The following is a 19,838-nucleotide window of genomic DNA, read 5'->3' as shown; positions in this document are numbered from 1 at the left end:
CTCTTTTGTGAAAGAAGCCAAAGCATTGTTTGTTTTTGTTCCAAACTTTACCTTATATGCCTTATTTATTACGTTGTTTTTATTTGGTGGTCGAGCAGATTGCCAAGTCTGTGTACTGTACAGTCATTTTTCTTGTTCTTTTGTTTTTACAATAAAATACATACTTATCACTTCATTTTGAGAGAACCCATCATTCGGTATAAAAAAAAACAGGACTACCATGAACACTTTATTTATAGGTGGGGGGCATTTACCTAAAACTTTAACTTTAATGAAGATTTCTGTATGCATTAGAAAGTGAAAAGAAAAACAAAGACTTCTTTAACTGCGTGGTGATTAAAACACACAGCAGCAGCAACAGAACCAATGTTGGAATAGAACAGACCGCTCACCCAACATTGACCACTCATGATGAGAATTCAAATGCACAGGCATGGGATTTTTCCCTCTATAGTCGGAAATCCGTCTTTTTTATCTCTGTAAAAATATTTTCAGTTTTCCTTTGTTTTTTCCGACATACAATGTGTGTTCAACTCTTGATCCGTCTCGTCTCTTTGCCATACCTGCCAACAACTACGGTTTTAATTTTCCCAGAGGGAACTCTCCTGAAAGAATCAATAAAGTACTATCTTTTCCCGTAATGAGTACGATTTTTGATCATCCAGTGGTAAAAATTATGGCTTTCCATTAAAAATTATGAAGTTCAAAATGGAAGCTAGGTTGCGAAACAACTCCACGGGCAGGGGACAAACTGTACGGGAAACATCTATGACGATCGGTTGGTTTACGTATAAGAATACCCATGATTGGTTGGTTGTTTACTATGATGAGTCACCATTGGTTGTCCCCCCCACCGGGGCACCACCCTGGACCTGGCTGGGGACCTGTGGCCCCCAGATCCCTGGCTTATTTTCAGTCTTTTTCATTAAGTTCAAATCACATGCCCGAATTCAGCTGCCGCTATCTTGTGGAGTTGATAAGAACTATGTCAGGGGGTTGCATGCACACACACAGACACACACACACACACACACACACACACACACACACAGGTTGATGACAATTCATATTGACTTGGCCCCAGATTTTTTACATTTTGTAGACTAAACCCACCGCCAAGCTCAAGCATGTACAGTAATAAGCATTCTTCCTCCAACCTTGCTTCTCCATATATAGGCACAGATTGATGCACAGTAGAAGTAGAGAACGGCTTCCGGAGTATTGAATGGAGTTAATAGAACAGCATTAACAGTGGTGACTGTCTGCCTGACCATAAACAACGTCAGCAAGGCACACATAAGCAAGGTAACCCAACACCTCTTCATCCGTGCACGTCCAAGTGACAGCTTGTACCAGGTGGACGGACTCAGAATAGTCCGGACGAGACCAAAACCAGAGACCGCTTTGAACATTCAAGTGTCTGGTGACCATAAAAGCAACAGCGTCACACTAGTGCTTGCCGGGAACACTTCAGTGCAATCTTTTCTGGAAGTGAGCCTTCATTAGTGAGTCAAAGACACCACCTTTAAAAGAAGGCAGCCAAACCTAACAAGGCTGAAATAGCTTTTTGGAGTCTTCGGACAAGTTGGGATTCATCAATTATGGGTCAGCAAGGTTCTAAAACCCCAGCAGACGCTCGAGTGATTTTCCAGCGTTTTGGCACGGTGGATTTGTCGTCCTCTGTTTCTCAGGGCCATGTCGTCTGCATCCAGAGGGCGGTCGGCCGAAAGCCGGCACAGAGACCGGCGGGCTGCCGCCGGGACACCACAGAGGGGCTGGTGTATGTCATGGACAACCCCACAGGTGGCGTGTGGGTGAAGCCCAAAGAGATACGGACCAGAACTTGATGCACGTTCAGCAGCAGCAATTGAATCAAGCGAAGATGAACACAATTTGTGTTTCCTTCGGATTTGTCATCAATAAGTGCGTCGAGCTGCGCCCTTTTACAGATCCAAGAGTGGCTGGATGACATTTATTGATTTTGTTATGTGAGACATTGACATGGTCATTGTTCACCAAGGAGAACATGAAGCCTGAGGGGGAAGCGGAAAGGAGCTCAGTTTTGGAAAACATCCGCTTGTTTATTCCACCACGGAGCTTATTATTGAGTGGTTGTTTACACTGAAGACAGCTATACTGTGTTCAGGTAAACACCTTCATGTTTATTTATTTATTTATCTTTGTTGGCACATTTACTTTGAAGTTCATCTGGATGTGGACTGTAGGGATGGTGTCAATAACAAGTTGTTCAGAAAGTCTTCAGAGGGTCAAAGTTGCTTAATTGCAGACCGTTTAAGAAACTGGAATATACTTTGTTTGAAAATGGTCAAAGTTATTGAACATTTCCTATGGGATTCTTTTCCCCTTCAAGTTGAATAAAACTGTGAAGTGTTCTTTTTTTTAAGGGCGTGGACATTCCCAGGAAAATTATTTTCTTGTCATGTGTCTGAGGTTAGTACACGCCTAAATGTTGTTGAACTTGATTGTAATTACACAAGTAAAATACATTTATATTCTTCTCCAACTTTTTATGCTCTGTGCACACACACACCCGTTCACTCACTAATAAATGCCACACATTTCAGGACCGCTTTGGACATGTTGAAGTCTATTTATACATATTTAGACAACAAAGGATTGATAACTTCTGCTTTTGTATTCCTTGCATACCACGGTCATGACGAGGCTGAGATGATTTGTGAAAAGGTTCAATGGAGTATAAAAACAGCTCATTGTCACACCTGTCACAAAGGTAGTATGTAATTAGTTACATCACTAGTCACTAGAACATGACAATGCAATGAACACATGGACCATAAATGCCTTAGAAGTGTAAAAAAAAAATTCTGTCCCTCATTTTTCCAATATGCCTAATTACTGCTACCTCAGTTCAAGATTGCCCCAACTTAAGGGTTTTGAGGTAAGAGCTGTCTCGACAAATTGTTATGCTGTAAGTTGCAAGCAAACATGCCATGAGTTGGTGTAGCTAATGCCAAAGTCACCCCCATTAAAACATCTGGTCTTACCCGCCAGCATTAGTTTCTAAAAACATAACTTTGTTTTTCAACCGGGGGAAGGAAGAGAGTGAGTGTTAAAAGGAAGCAAATGATATTCATTGAATTAAAAGAAATACAAACCCTGTTTCCATATGAGTTGGGAAATTGTTTTAGATGTAGATATAAACAGAATACAATGATTTGCAAATCATTTTCAACCCATATTCAGTTGAATATGCTACAAAGACAACATATTTGATGTTCAAACTGATAAACTTTTTTTTTTTTGCAAATAATCATTAACTTTAGAATTTGATGCCAGCAACACGTGACAAAGAAGTTGGGAAAGGTGGCAATAAATACTGATAAAGTTGAGGAATGCTCATCAAACACTTATTTGGAACATCCCACAGGTGTGCAGGCTAATTGGGAACAGGTGGGTGCCATGATTGGGTATAAAAACAGCTTTCCAAAAATGCTAAGTCTTTCACAAGAAAGGATGGGGCGAGGTACACAACTTTGTCCACAACTGCGTGAGCAAATAGTCAAACAGTTTAAGAACAACGTTTCTCAAAGTGCAATTGCAAGAAATTTAGGGATTTCAACATCTACGGTCCATAATATCATCAAAAGGTTCAGAGAATCTGGAGAAATCACTCCACGTAAGCGGCATGGCCAGAAACCAACATTGAATGACCGTGACCTTCGATCCCTCAGACGGCACTGTATCAAAAACCGACATCAATCTCTAAAGGATATCACCACATGGGCTCAGGAACACTTCAGAAAACCACTGTCACTAAATACAGTTGGTCGCTACATCTGTAAGTGCAAGTTAAAGCTCTACTATGCAAAGCGAAAGCCATTTATCAACAAAATCCAGAAACGCCGCCGGCTTCTCTGGGCCCGAGATCATCTAAGATGGACTCATGCAAAGTGGAAAAGTGTTCTGTTGTCTGACGAGTCCACATTTCAAATTATTTTTGGAAATATTCGACATCGTGTCATCCGGACCAAAGGGGAAGCGAACCATCCAGACTGTTATCGACGCAAAGTTCAAAAGCCAGCATCTGTGATGGTATGGGGGTGCATTAGTGCCCAAGGCATGGGTAACTTACACATCTGTGAAGGCACCATTAATGCTGAAAGGTACATACAGGTTTTGGAACAACATATGCTGCCATCTAAGCGCCGTCTTTTTCATGGACGCCCCTGCTTATTTCAGCAAGACAATGCCAAGCCACATTCAGCACGTGTTACAACAGCGTGGCTTCGTAAAAAAAGAGTGCGGGTACTTTCCTGGCCCGGCTGCAATCCAGACCTGTCCCCCATCGAAAATGTGTGGCGCATTATGATGTGTAAAATACGACAGCGGAGACCCCGGACTGTTGAACGACTGAAGCTCTACATAAAACAAGAATGGGAAAGAATTCCACTTTCAAAGCTTCAACAATTAGTTTCCATCCATCCATCCATCCGTTTTCTACCGCTTATTCCCTTTGGGGTCGCGGGGGCGCTGGAGCCTATCTCAGCTACAATCGGGCGGAAGGAGGGGTACACCCTGGACAAGTCGCCACCTCCTCGCAGACAATTAGTTTCCTCAGTTCCCAATCGTTTGAGTGTTGTTAAAAGAAAAGGTGATGTAACACAGTGGTGAACATGCCCTTTCCCAAATACTTTGGCACATGTTACAGCCATGAAATTCTAAGTTAATTATTATTTGCAAAAAAATAATAAAGTTTATGAGTTTGAACATCAAATATCTTGTCTTTGTAGTGCATTCAATTGAATATGCGTTGAAAAGGATTTGCAAATCATTGTATTCCGTTTATATTTACATCTAACACAATTTCCCAACTCATATGGAAACGGGGTTTGTAAATCATCATAAACATGACCCAGTAGTATCACTGTGAGTCTACTGAAGCAGAATGAGTCTAGCGCCATCCAAGTATCCATCCATCCATCCATTTTCTACCGCTTATTCCCTTTGGGGTCGCGGGGGGCGCTGGAGCCTATCTCAGCTACAATCGGGCGGAAGGCGGGGTACACCCTGGACAAGTCGCCACCTCATCGTAGGGCCAACACAGATAGACAGACAACATTCACACTCACATCCACACACTAGGGCCAATTTAGTGTTGCCAATCAACTTATCCCCAGGTGCATGTCTTTGGAGCACTAACCCCTCTGCCACCGTGAAGCCCCCCATCCAAGTATGTTAAAATAAAAAATCTAAACGGCAAATGAAAATCCAAAAAGCTGCTGATGGTGTGTTTGAAGAAGAAGTAGCTCCAAGGTAGATGCGGTATATTACTACATTCCACCATAAACTACTGTAGTGGTTATATTTCTATTGTTTTGATATATTTCTTATCTAAAATTTTTCTTTTTGAAAGGACTTTTACATGTCCGAATTGTGCCGTTTTGGGGGTGAAAGCACCAATGAAACTGATTTTAATTCATTTCAATCGGAGACTTTGATTTTGAGTCAAGACCGCCGTCACAGAACCAATTAAGTTGTGGTAATATTTCATTTGTACTTTCCAGGACTAAAGTATTTTTCCAAAGACATGCACCTGGGGATAGGTTGATTGGCAACACTAAAATGGGCCCTCGTGTGTGAATGTGAGTGTGAATGTTGTCTGTCTATCTGTGTTGGCCCTGTGATGAGGTGGCGACTTGTCCAGGGTGTACGCCGCCTTCCGCCCGATTGTAGCTGAAATAGGCATCAGCGACCCCAAAGGGAATAAGAGGTAGAAAATGGATGGATGGAATAAGAAAGTACTATTCCAGTGACAAAACCATTTCACACGATCAGTTATCAAATGTAATGACTTCAGAAAGCATGTCTGTTCTGATCGTATACAGCAGGGGTGCTCATTACGTCGATCGCGATCTACCGGTCGATCTCGGAGGGTGTGTCAGTCGATCACTCGCCAGGCATTAAAAAAATAGTCCTAAAATTGAGCAATCATAAATCTTCACTATGACGTCACTTTCGTCACTTGATTGACATTCACGGCACCCGAGGGTCTTCTGAGATGACGCTGGCTGCTGCCAGCTCATTAAAATTACCGACTGGAAGGCGAAAAACACTTTATTTCAACAGACTCTGGCGCCGTACCTGTCGTCAAAACTCCAAAGACCGACTGCACAGTTGCACAATAAAAGCTCTGCTTCATCCTGCCTGCGCTACCAAAATAAGAGTCTCAGAAAGCTGGCGTGCACAAGCTAGCAAGCTACGGAGTTTGCCGACAATGTATTTCTTGTAAAGCGTATACAAAGGAGTACGGAAGCTGGACAAATAAGATGCCAAAAACCAACCACTTTCATGTGGTATTGGACAGAAAAGAGGACTTTTTTTCTCCTCCATTCGAAAATGCGGACGTTATCATCACCACTGTCTGATTCCAATCAATGCAAGTCATCAGAATCAGATAATACACCAACTTATATTCTTGTCTTCGTGAAAGAAAGGAATCTATATGTGTTAAACATGCTTGTATTATCTTTAACCACCTTTAACTTGTTAACAATATTAACTATATATGTTAAACATGCTTGTATTATCTTTAAGCACCTTTAAGTTGTTAACAATATTAACTATATGTGTTAAACATGCTTGTATTATCTTTAACCACCTTTAAGTTGTTAACAATATTAACTATATGTGTTAAACATGCTTGTTTTATACTTAACCACCTTTAAGTTGTTAACAATATTAACTATTTGTGTTAAACATGCTTGTATTATTTTTAACCACCTTTAACTTGTTAACAATATTAACTATATGTGTTAAACATGCTTGCATTATCTTTAAACACCTTTAACTTGTTAACAATATTAACTATATGTATTAAACATACTTGTATTATCATTAAACACCTTTAATGTATTAACAATATGTGTTAAACATGCTTGCATTATCATTAAACACCTTTAACATGTTAACAAAAACATATATTTCATAAATAAGTAAATATAAATTATATATATGAATGAGGTAGATCCCCACGACTTGATCAATTGAAAAGTAGCTCGCCTGCAGAAAAAGTGTGAGCACTCCTGGTATACAGGGATGGCCCCCAAGGGATGGCTTACAGTGTTGACCACTTAAGACACCCCTACACTCCAATTGTGGGACACCAGTATTTAAACGCCTGTTCAAATGTTTGGGGAGAACATATGGCCTCCATAAAACCTCACCATTACTGCACTTGATGTCTTGCAAGACTTCAGTTTAGTAAGCATGTAGAATGATATCAGGGTTACCAGTGAAAATAATGTTATGACCATAGATGGCACTTAATGCGACCTAAATTACTAACTAATATATCACCGCACTTTCCATGTGAAGCAGTTCAACATGTCTCAGTACAACATTGCTCATGTGACAGTCATCCTTCCTCTGCATGCTTGTCGAAAAGCGTAGAAGTTGAAGCAGGCTTATTTATTTTTAAATATTATACTGTCATTACCGTAATTATTTTTTTACATTAGTACGACTGTTTGGAACGTAAAAATTGCATGTATAGTGAAAGGCTTTACAATATTAACAGTCTAGATTTGACCATTTCTATTTCCACTGGGAGGATTTTCCTGTGTGCCAGCTCATCAGACCCCTGGACCAGGCGGACTAAATATTACAAACATGGGCGCCCCAAAATGTTTCATAATAAAAATAAATAAATTTTAAAAAAATAAAAAAGGTTTTTCTTGTATTTAAAAATGTTTTTCTTGTCCTAATCTGTGCGCTTCAAAATTGATGCGCAGACTTGATTCCAGTAGACCAGGGGTAGGGAACCTATGGCTCTTGAGCCAGATGTGGCTCTTTTGATGACTGCATCTGGCTCTTAGATAAATCTTAGCTGACATTGTTTAACATGATAAGTAATGAATAATTCCGCTGGTAATCACAGTGTTAAAAATAACGTTCAAAATATAAAACATTCTCATGCATTTTAATCCATCCATCCATTTTCTACTGAGAAGTGGCATTAATGGTAAGAAGTATTTTATTTATTAGCCTCAGAATAACAATGTTAATGAAAAGAATAAGAGACTTATTTTACTCTAAAAATGTTGGTCTTACTTAAAAATGCACGCATTTAGTTGTATTCAGTGTTAAAAAATAGTATATGGCTCTCACGGAAATACATTTTAAAATATTTGGCTTTCATGGCTCACTCAGACAAAAAGGTTCCCGAACCCCTGCAGTAGACCAACCGAATCAAACTTTTAGGTGCGGTTATTAGATTTTTATAAAGATAAAGCACAGCTAACAAGTGGAGCAGAAAAATGAGAAGGCAAGAAGAAAGCAAGGTTTTTTTTTGGTTTTTTTGTTTGAACGACTGACGGTGTTAACATTTTTCTAAAAGCTACGGTCAGTGCAGGAAGCAAGTGGAGAGTGATGCTTTTCATCAGAAATATGTGCGTATTAAATCGCTCAAAACTAGCAGGGATCTGGTAAGCTCAGCAGGGAGGAAGTCGACCAACACTTACAACTTTTCATTCAAACACACCCACTCTCAAGAGCTCTCTCTTTCACACCAGTCAGACCGGCCTTCACAATAAAAGCCCTACATGTCACCGAAAAAAGACAAACTTAAACACCAAGGTATTCATGTTCTTATCAATGACTGTCAAAGTGATACTCCATGCATGGTACTTTCTATCAACATGCTAAATGATCATGTTGTTTTTTTGGTCAAATCCAATCTTTTGACGTCGTTTACATTACCAAAAATGTCGATGTCTAAGGTAAATGCGATCTGACCTGCGTGCAGACATGACTTTAGTGTTTACCGAAGTAAACATGGCTTTCAATCTAGTCCTGTTAGTCTTGGCACACAATTTCAAGGGTTCTGAGCAATTAAAGTCCACATTTTGTGAAGTGAATTAATGACTAAGAAAGCGCAGGGCAAGTATTTTGTCTCGTGTAGTTTGTGGAACATTTTCCTTTCACGTCTGCTCCAAAGAGCGTGTCGGCCAGCATGAGTGGAGGAACATTTACGTGAATTCCTAAAACATTTACACGTGTTTTCCGCTCATTTTGTAACCATCTATTTTGGCCAGGAATTATCAAACGATTATCAGTTTTTTAACGACGTTCTGGTCGGATGAGTGCAACCGGCGCGTGAGAGATCACACTGCAGTCGCATCGCATACAGTAAGAAGGTAATTCATATGGCCCCATTTGTCGAGGTTTACCTGATACATTGAACCGTGACAAAACAAATTGAAAATCTTGTCAGTTGCTACATAGAGTGACGCTTTCCATCATTTTCTGCAGGCTGCATTGCAAAATTATTTACCCCCCCCCCACCTCCCCTTCCCACGAGATCCACCCAGGAAGGGGGCCATATGAGTCTCTTCACTACTGTATAAATATGCACAATTTATATCCACATACGAAAAGAGGTCTGGGTCAGATTTGAAAAATTCAGAATTGCACATGTTCTCGTTGACATGAAAAAATAGAAGTCTTCCTTATCTTTCTTCAGTTTTAAAAGTCTCTCTGTCTCGATGGAGATGATCCTTTAAGTATTACCTTCTGCTTCGATTGAAAGTCCAGTTTAGAAAACTGTTTTATTTTAGATATGTAATCCTCCATGTTAAAAGTCCAGGCGAGAGGAAAAAATAAACGATCGCTGCTAACTGTTGCTGCTTGTTGTCACTTATTCTGCAGCCGAGTAGTCGCATAAATGATCTCTGAGATCACTAGCGCCCTCTACCACCAGGAGGCGGGATTACTGCGAGCCTCACACAGCGCATCTTTAGCAGCCGTTTTATGATTGCTCAGCACAAGAAATACGTTACACACATACAGTTGTTGACAAAATACACTGTACATTATATACCTCAGCTAATTAAACTATGGAAATGTATAATATAATTCATATAGCAATACGATCTCACTGCACAGCAGGCCAGCAGTTAGCCGAGTCATTGCGCAATCCATGGTGAGGCTCAACTCAGTGACGTGCCTCAACTGGCTGCTGATCACCGCAAGTCTCTTCTCAATATTTGAACGGCAAATGTGAAAATTCAGCAATTTTGAATAAAAAATAATCTAAAACTGGTGAAGTTAATTGGAAAATAACTTTATAGTATAATCACTGGATACATATAACATTTAATTATTATTATTATTTTTTTAACTTTTTTTTTCTTTCCATGATGGCACGTGAGGCCCCGCCTCACCTGCCTCCCCTGACTGCACGTCACTGATATATATATATATATATATATATATATATATATATATTTATATAAAAGAAATACCTGAATTTGAACTGAAATTCAAGTATTTCTTATATACCGTATTTTCCGCACTATAAGGCGCACCTAAAAACCACACATTTTCTCAAAAGCTGACAGTGCGCCTTATAACCCGGTGCGCTTTATTACGATTCATTTTCATAAAGTTTCGATCTCGCAACTTCGGTAAACAGCCGCCATCTTTTTTCCCGGTAGAACAGGAAGCGCTTCTTCTTCTACGCAAGCAACCGCCAAGGAAAGCACCCGCCCCCATAGAACAGGAAGCGCTTCTTCTTCTACTGTAAGCAACCACCCGCCCCCGGAAGAAGAAGAAAAAACGCGCGGATATCACCGTACGTTTCATTTCCTGTTTACATCTGTAAAGACCACAAAATGGCTCCTACTAAGCGACAAGGATCCGGTTCATAAAAAGACGCAATCTCTCCATCCGCACACGGATTACTACCGTATTTCACAGCAACTGATATTCCTGTGAACCGCACTGTGGAACGGGAGCACGTACGGTGAATATTCGCACCACAGGGAATGAGAAGTCATCCTTCACTGTGGTTCTAGCTTGCCATGCTAACTTCCACCCATGGTGATATTCAAAAGGAAGACCTTGCCAAAAGAGACCTTTCCAGCCGGCGTCATCATAAAAGCTAACTCGAAGGGATGGATGGATGAAGAAAAGATGAGCGAGTGGTTAAGGGAAGTTTACGCGAAGAGGCCGGGTGGCTTTTTTCACACAGCTCCGAAGGCGAACACACCTTCACAAAGACGGGCAGACAGCGCCGGACGACATACGCCAACATTTGCCAGTGGATCGTAAATGCCTGGGCAGATATTTCGGTCACAACTGTGGTCCGAGCTTTCCGGAAGGCAGGATTCACAGAACTACTGGACAACAACAGCGACACTGACTCCGATGATTTCGACGAGACGGAACCGGCCATTTTGCATCCCACGCTTGCGCAACTTTTCAATTCGGACACCGAAGACGAAGAATTCGAAGGATTTACGAATGAAGAATAACTTCAGAAGGTGAGCGCTATGTTTATTTTGTGTGTTGTGACATTAACGTTCGAGCAACATTATGTTGCTATTGCTCTACACCATTTTGAATTTTACTATGTTTGTGATTGCACATTTGCGTACATTTTGGGACAGAGTTGTTAGAACGCTGGTTTTCAATATATTATTAAAGTTTGACTGAACTATCTGACTGTTTTTTTGACATTCCCTTTAGCGCAGCGTAGGCGCGGCTTATAATCCGGGGCGGCTTATTGGTGGACAAAGTTATGAAATATGTAATTCATTGAAGGTGCGGCTAATAATCCGGTGCGCCTTATAGTGCGGAAAATACGGTATGTATATATATATATATATATATATATATATATATATATATATATATATATATATATATATATATATGTATGTGTGTGTATATATATATATATATATATATATATATATATATACATATATATATATATATATACATATATAAGAAATACTTGAATTTCAGTTCAAATTCAGGTATTTCTTTTATATAAATATATATATATATATATATATATATATATATATAAATAAATAAATATATATATATATAAATATATATATATATATATATATAAAATAAATACTGAATATATATATATATATATATATATATATATATATATATATATATATAATAAATACTTGAATTTCAGTGAATTGTAGCTATAAATATACTTTTCCCCCCTTAACCACCCCCCCCCCAATCTCCCGAATTCGGAGGTCTCAAGGTTGGCAAGTATGCAGATTCTGTGTTGAAGTAAATATTGATTTTATGGTCACCAAGGGTTACTTTGCCCTTACCAGCTCAGCTAATGGTTCAACTATTCAGGATATGACATGACGTCAGAGCAAGAACACACCTTACCGACATGTCAGGTAAAAAGTTGAGCAACGCCTTCACAGTTTACCTGTCGCCGTCTTCTGAATGGGCTTGCGGGGGAGCAAACAAGCCGAGATCCGGGTCCTGCTCCTCGGTCTGGACAACGCGGGCAAGTCGACCCTCCTGTACAAACTGAAGCACAAGTCGGCCTTCAGCACCGTGCCCACCGTGGGCTTCAACGTGGAAATGCTGGACGTGAAGCGGCAGCGCAAGAACATCGCCCTGACCGTGTGGGACGTGGGCGGCCAGGCGGAGATGCGCCGCCACTGGGGGGGCTACCACCAGGACACCGCGGCCGTGGTCTTCGTGGTGGACAGCACGGACCGCCAGCGCCTGGACGAGGCGCGCAAGGAGCTGGAGAAGACGCTGAGGAGCGAACATCTGAGGGAGCGTCCGCTCCTCGTCCTCGCCAACAAGCAGGACGCCGCCGGCGCCATGACAGTCACCGAGCTCAAAGACGCCTTCAACCTGAGGAGGATCTGCGGGGATCGGGAATGGTTCGTCCAGGCCTGCTCGGCCGCGACGGGAGGCGGACTGGAAGAGGCCCTCAGGCGGGTCAGTCACATGGTCAAACTGCCGTCAGACTCTGCGGCCGCCGTCAAAGAAAACATCAAAGGCACCGTCAATTACATCCGAGCCAAGTCTGTACGTTGACTGGGGACAATGACGTCATCACCATTGATCAAACAGTCGTTTATTTATCCCGCCATTAAACTGCTCTGACCAAATATAACAACTACAGCGTGGCTCGGGGACAACTTGCACACTGTTAAGTGTTCTCCAAATACAACAAAACTGCACTGTGACAAGATTTAAAGAGCAAACATGTAAATTGTGACTATCTAACCCAGGGGTAGGGAACCTATGGCTCTCGAGCCAGATGTGGCTCTTTTGATGACTGCATCTGGCTCTCTCATAAATCTTAGCTGACATTGCTTAAACACGATAAGTAATGAATAATTCCGCTGGTAATCAGTGTCAAAATCTAAAACATTCTCATGCATTTTAATCCATCCATCCGTTTTTTTACCGCACCTGTTGAAAAAGTTGCATTAATGGTGAGAAGTATTTTATTTATTATTGGTTAGCTTCAGAATAACAATGTTATTAAGAATAATAAGACACTCTAAAAAATGTTGGTCTTACTTAAAAATGCACACATTTAGTTGTATTCAGTGTTAAAAAATATTATATGGCTCTCACGGAAATATTTTTTTTAAATATTTGGCTTTCATGGCTCTCTCAGCCAAAAAGGTTCCCGACCCCTGATCTAACCTGTTGGAAAATTGTAAAACAGTCCCTGAATCTCTCATTTTTGACCATTACACGAGTGTCGTACGCCTCAACTAAATTACTTTCAACTCTCTTTAGAACTGTTTGAAACACTTTGTAAATACTACTAAAAAATCCCTTTGAAAAATGTATGTAATGTTTCACAAAACCTTTTACCAAATGTTTGAAAATGCCATCCATCTTCTTCCGCTTATCCGAGGTGGGGTCGCGGGGGCAGCAGCCAAAGCAGAGAAGCCCAGATTTTCTTCTCCCCAGCCACTTGGTCCAGCTCCTGCTGGGGGATCCCGAGGTGTTCCCAGGCCAGCCAGGAGACAAGCTGTGTCCCAATTCAGGGTCTGCATCCTTCGAAGGGCAAATTTGAAGGCTGCTTAAGTCACGCGAAGGCTGTCCCAATTCATTCAAATTCGAAGGCTCCTCCAAATGCGCATACCTTTTCCTGTATCTTCGGAGGATGTACCGCGACTATCCTTTGTGGCCTCCCATATCCCAAGATGCTTTGCGCCCCTTTGTTCAACCCGGATATAGACTATCCCATTTAACGGGTGACGCATCCTTCGGAGGTGCCTCCGAAAGTCCAGCCTTCTGAGGCTGCGTAGGCCGGGTCCTCTGAAGGATGCAGACCCTGAATCGGGACACAGCTAAAGTCTTCCCAACGTGTCCTGGGTTTTCCCCTTGGCCTTCTACCGGTCAGACGGGCCCTAAACATCTCCCTAGGGTGGCATACTGACCAGATGCCCAAACCACCTCATCTGGTTCTTCTCCACGTGGAGGAGCAGCGACTTTATTCTGATCTCCTCCCGGATGACAGATCTTCTCACCCTATCCCTAAGGGAGAGCCCCAACACCCGGCAGAGGAAACTCATTTCGGCCGCTTGTACCCGTGATCTTGTTCTTTGGTCATAACCCAAAGATCATGACCATAGGTGAGGATGGGAACGTAGGTCGACCGGTAAATTGAGAGCTTTGCCTTCCGGCTCAGCTCCTTCTTCACCACAACGGCTCGATACAGAGTCCGCATTACTGAAGACGCCGCACCGGTCCGCCTGTCGATCTCACGATCCACTCTTCCCTCACTCGTGAACAAGACTCTGAGGTACTTGAACTCCTCCACTTGTTTGAAAATGCTTTTAAAAATAACCACGCAGGGGCGGATACGCTTAGAAAAAAGACCTTAAGTATGTATGCCACAAAGATAGTATATTGGTTTGTGTGTGGGCTGTTCTCACAATATAGATACAAACATATAATATACATGTATATTCAATTTGGATAATATCATTGATTAAAGACAAAAGTGTTCAGAAGTCAGAAGATGCTTTGTGGAATACACTGTGGTCATCAACATTACATTTCTAGTTCTCGCTTGACCTCATCCAATAAGAAGTTATTGCTTTTTTGTTCCTCAATCAATGAATATAAACTACATTTCAGGAATATTTAAACCCCAAAAAGAAATGTAAACATTCCCTCACATACATTTCGGTTCCTCAAGCCAACACCTCAATTCCCATTTCATATGCAGACTAATTCAGTAAAAGTAAAGCATATCATGTGGGCCAAACACTGATCTGCCATTAAATGGAGTCTGTGATAAGATAGCACATGGACTGTAATGTGATACTGATAATGAGCTTCAAGCACACCTGTGAAGTGAAAACCTTTCGGGTGACTACCTCTTGAAGCTCATCAAGAGAATGCCAAGAGTGTGCAAAGCCGTAATCAGAGCAAAGGGTGGCTATTTTTGAAGAAACTAGAATATAAAACATGTTTACAGTTATTTCACCTTTTTATGTTAAGTACATAACTCCACATGTGTTCATTCATAGTTTTGACGTGACAATCTAAATAGTCATGACAATAAAGAAAACACATTGAATGAAAAAAGGTGTGTCCAAACTTTTGGCCTGGGGGGAGAGAGAGAAAGAGACACACACACACACACATATATGTCCATCCACCCCTCCATTTTCTACCGCTCATTCCCTTCGGGGTCGCTGGAGCCTATCTCAGCTACAATCGGGCGGAAGGCGGGGTACACCCTGGACAAGTCGCCACCTCATCGCAGGGCCAACACAGATAGACAGACAACATTCACACTCACATCCACACACTAGGGCCAATTTAGTGTTGCCAATCAACCTATCCCCAGGTGCATGTCTTTGGAGGTGGGAGGAAGCCGGAGTACCCGTAGGAAACCCACGCAGTCACGGGGAGAACATGCAAACTCCACACAGAAAGATCCCGAGGCCGGGATTGAACTCACGACTACTCAGGACCTTCGTATTGTGAGGCAGACGCACTAACCCTTCTTCCACCGTGCTGCCCCACACATACTGTATATGTTTATAATAATAATAATAAATTCGATTTATATAGCGCTTTTCTAGACACTCAAAGCGCTTCACAGAGAAGTGAGAACCCATCATTCATTCACACCTGGTGGTGGTAAGCTACATTTGTAGCCACAGCTGTCCTGGGGTAGACTGACGGAAGCGTGGCTGCCAGTTTGCGCCTACGGCCCCTCCGACCACCACCTGTCATTCATTCACCAGTGTGAGCGGCACCGGGGGCAAGGGTGAAGTGTCCTGCCCAAGGACACAACGGCAGTGATTTGAATGGCAAGAGGCGGGGAGCGCACGCACGCATGGAATAAATAATAGATTCTCACATCTCTGAGCACTTTGAGTATCTAGATGGGAAAGCACTATATAAATCTAATCCATTATTTTTAATTAAAAATATATATACATACACACACATATATACATACTCCAAGCCATTATTAATTGCACAATTAATGAACTTGTCCAATGGATTTAAAGTTACTATTGATGAAACAGTTGCTGTATCAATAGTAAAAGCTGTATACATATAGTAGTTATAATTTTTATGGTTACTTTATTTTAAAAACATTAGCTCCAGCTCACAGTAAAATGCAATGCAATTTCCCTGCATGACCTCTAATAGGAGAAACCTACTCAGACAAAATGTATATATCTCGTTTACCTGAATGACATTCTTACATTGAGCACAGTCTAATGAGTCAAATCCTTTGTGTGTTAGACATACTTGGCCAATAAAGCTTAAGCGGTATATGTTGGGGTACATCTAAAGCTGAAACAGAGGAAAATGCTAAGTTATCAATAGTTTATTACAGATCTGCTGTCAGGTGTTGTAAATTATTCATCAACATTAGCAGAGCCATTATAGTCAGATTGCTACCTATGCAGCATCAAGCTCATCAGGAAGTGATGCCAAACTACTCCTGCTGACAAGACAATTCTTTTAAATACATCCAAGTGTCACAAGTCTCCTTAGATTGGGGGGAAAAAGATAAGTGTTCCTTATCAGGTAGTTTGTCCAAAAGAGGAATTGGTCTGTCCATACCGTACGGTCTCCTCATATGTTGGCAGATGTTTGCACTGCTCATATGTGGGAAGTTGAGCCGTGGTTCCACAGTCCAGAAGGCTGTCTGGTGTGGAGCTCCCCACTAGCAGCTCCTGAGAGGTTGCAACAGCCGAGTCGCCGCTGTGCGCCGGGTTGAGCTGTCTGGATCTGGAACACAACACTCGCTGCACCAAGTATCCCAGTGCAAATAGAAGGAGCATAATCAGAACACCGGAAAGTTTGCGAGTCACCATGGCAACGTGGTAGTACGTCTTATCCTCCAAGCGGTTGCAACAGGTGCCCTCGCTGGCCGTGGCGTTTCCCCGGGGACAGCATTCCTGGTCGTCGCGGCAAATTGCAAATCCGCATCTCTGGATGGAGTAAACAGACGTGCCAAGGGTGGAGAAAACTGTGAGGACAGCGAACACTGAAGACATGGTTGTAAGCAATCCAGTAAGTCTATAGAAGAGACCGGATGCTGGAGAGACGAGTCACTCACTGAAGGATGCGGATGCGCCGATGCATCATTATAGTCTTCACAGCGCAGCATGTCCCGCTGCATGTGCTCTGCAACGTAAAAGCCCAAGTGTACTTTGGAGCATCACAGATTTATTATGCACTCACTCTCCCTGTTATAGCCCACTTGTGAATTGCAACAAAAACATTGGCTTATTCATTTTCTAAGACAGTAAACAGGCACCCGGGAAACGGACCAGTAATGTTCCCAGGTACTGTGCAATAACCCATGATATATTACAAGGACATTGGCCAAAACTGATTTAAGCACCATGGACAGTGCCCACCAAACAATCGCTGACCAGAGGTGGAGATGTGTGGCACACAGTGAAACCCCTCCCCCACCCATGTATAACATTTTAATGGATTAAAAGCTCATCTACCAAAGTGGTCTAAGTCTAGTAAATTGTCCCCGGTGATGTGCTTCTGTTGAACGTTCAAGGAATTAAATATTGCAGGTGGTCTGCTTTGAGCTTGTCAATTGTTCACATATGGGCTGTAATACATTCTTTCCCAAAAAGGCAAGCATCTGTGGGTTATTGCTCTGTACTACAAAAACATTACAAATTAAAGCTGCAAGCAGCATTGGTCGGGCCCGCGTATTTGGCAGGTGCTAGTCCTAAGTGTCCCAATACTTTTGTCCAGTGTAAGTGTCCCAATACTTGTGTCCAGTGGTAGTCCTAAGTGTCCCAATACTTTTGGCCAGTGTAGGTGTCCCAATACTTTTGTCCAGTGGTAGTCCTAAGTGTTCCAATACTTTTGTCCAGTTGTAGTCCAAAGTGTCCCAATACTTTTGTCAAGTTGTAGTCCCAAATGTCCCAATACTTTTGGCCAGTGTAAGTGTCCCAATACTTCTGTCCAGTGGTAGTCCTAAGTGTCCCAATACTTTTGTCCAGTTGTAGTCCTAAGTGTCCCAATACTTTTGTCCAGTGTAAGCATCCCAATACTTTTGGCCAGTGTAAGTGTCCCAATACTTTTGTCAAGTGGTAGTCCTAAGTGTCCCAATACTTTTGTCTATGTTTAGTCCGAAGTGTCCCAATACTTTTGTCCAGTTCTAGTCCTAAGTGTCCCAATACTTTTGTCAAGTTGTAGTCCTAAGTGTCCCAATATTTTTGGCCAGTGTAAGTGTCCCAATACTTTTGTCCAGTGGTAGTCCTAAGTGTCCCAATACTTTTGTCCAGTTGTAGTCCTAAGTGTCCCAATACTTTTGTCAAGTTGTAGTCCTAAGTGTCCCAATACTTTTGTCCAGTGTAAGTGTCCCAATATTTTTGTCCAGTGTCCGTCCAAAGTGTCCCAATACTTGTGTCCAGTGGTAGTCATAAGTGTCCCAATACTTTTGTCAAGTTGTAGTCCTAAGTATCCCAGTACTTTTGTCCAGTGTAAGTGTCCCAATACTTTTGTCCAGTGTGCGTGCTAAGTGTCCCAATACATTTGTCAAGTTGTAGTCCTAAGTGTCCCAATACTTTTGTCCAGCATAAGTGTCCCAATACTTTTGTCAAGTTTTAGTCCCAAGTGTCCCAATACTTGTGTCCAGTTGCCCAATATTTTTGTGCAGTGGTAGGCGTAAGTGTCCCAATACTTTTGTCAAGTTGTAGTCCCAAGTGTCCCAATACTTTTGTCAAGTTGTCGGCCTAAGTGTCCCAATACTTTTGTCCAGTGGTAGTCATAAGTGTCCCAATAGTTTTGTCCAGTGTAAGTGTCCCAATACTTTTGTCCAGTTGCCCAATACTTTTGTGCAGTGGTAGGCGTAAGTGTCCCAATACTTTTGTCAAGTTGTAGTCCCAAGTGTCCCAATACTTTTGTCCAGTTGTCAGCCTAAGTGTCCCAATACTTTTGTCCAGTGGTAGTCATAAGTGTCCCAATACTTTTGTCTACTTTTAGTCCGAAGTGTCCCAATACTTTTGTCAAGTTGTAGTCCCAAGTGTCCCAATACTTTTGTGCAGTTTTCGGCCTAAGTGTCCCAATACTTTTGTCCAGTGGTAGTCATAAGCAGTGTTGGGACTAACGCGTTACAAAGTAACGCCGTTAGTTTCGGCGGTAACTAGTAATCTAACGCGTTATTTTTTTATATTCAGTAACTCCGTTACCGTTACTACATGATGCGTTACTGCGTTATTTTACGTTACTTTTTATGTAGTATAAAGTGTGTTTTATCGGAGCGCTGCTGTGTCGTTCTGATTCTTCTTGTGTCACAAGCCGGAGAAGAGAGAGAGACATATGCGCTCTGTGTGGGTGTGTCTGAGTGTGAGTGTGGGGAGCGAGGGGGGGGGGGGGGGGGGGGGGGCGTGTCTGATCATGGCGGAGCCAGAAGTCGAGTTTGCTAACATGGAGATATTTTCACGACTTTTCTTTTGTCGAGCACAAAGAAAATAACATTTTAGTTCAATGTAAATTGTGCTTTGGATCAAAGATGCCATCTACTGCCCAAAACAGCA

The 19,838-nt window shown here is 41.9% G+C and overlaps 2 protein-coding genes across 2 annotated transcripts; one reads left to right on the top strand and one right to left on the bottom strand.

Annotated features, from left to right (window-relative positions):
• The first annotated feature begins 12,105 nt into the window (after positions 1–12,105).
• arl14 (ADP-ribosylation factor-like 14) lies at positions 12,106–13,627 on the top strand. The gene has a single exon (XM_061927543.2). It carries the CDS (start codon positions 12,253–12,255, stop codon positions 12,859–12,861), a length of 609 nt encoding a protein of 202 aa, XP_061783527.1. The 5' UTR covers positions 12,106–12,252; the 3' UTR covers positions 12,862–13,627.
• A 3,006-nt stretch (positions 13,628–16,633) lies between these two features.
• On the bottom strand, positions 16,634–19,387 carry LOC133575273 (uncharacterized membrane protein C3orf80 homolog). The gene is made up of 2 exons (XM_061927889.2): positions 17,387–19,387; positions 16,634–17,258 (listed from the first exon to the last, which is right to left on the bottom strand). The coding sequence occupies exons 1-2, from the start codon at positions 17,447–17,449 to the stop codon at positions 16,848–16,850; spliced, it is 474 nt and encodes a 157-aa protein (XP_061783873.1). The 5' UTR covers positions 17,450–19,387; the 3' UTR covers positions 16,634–16,847.
• Between the last annotated feature and the right edge of the window lie 451 nt (positions 19,388–19,838).

The sequence above is a fragment of the Nerophis lumbriciformis genome, linkage group LG35 (assembly GCF_033978685.3).
Source record: "Nerophis lumbriciformis linkage group LG35, RoL_Nlum_v2.1, whole genome shotgun sequence".
Lineage (NCBI taxonomy): Eukaryota > Metazoa > Chordata > Actinopteri > Syngnathiformes > Syngnathidae > Nerophis > Nerophis lumbriciformis.
Note: the sequence above shows the minus strand (reverse complement) of the source record. Positions and strands in the feature narration are given on the sequence as shown.

Bases quoted from the DNA above. Each gene is read 5' to 3' on its own strand.
- LOC133575273 (XM_061927889.2), bottom strand. From the start codon at position 17,449: ATGCAGCGGGACATGCTGCGCTGTGAAGACTATAATGATGCATCGGCG. The intron at 17,259-17,386 runs GTGAGTGACTCG...TACTCCATCCAG, and splicing joins CGGCGCATCCGCATCCTTCA to AGATGCGGATTTGCAATTTG.
- arl14 (XM_061927543.2), top strand. From the start codon at position 12,253: ATGGGCTTGCGGGGGAGCAAACAAGCCGAGATCCGGGTCCTGCTCCTC.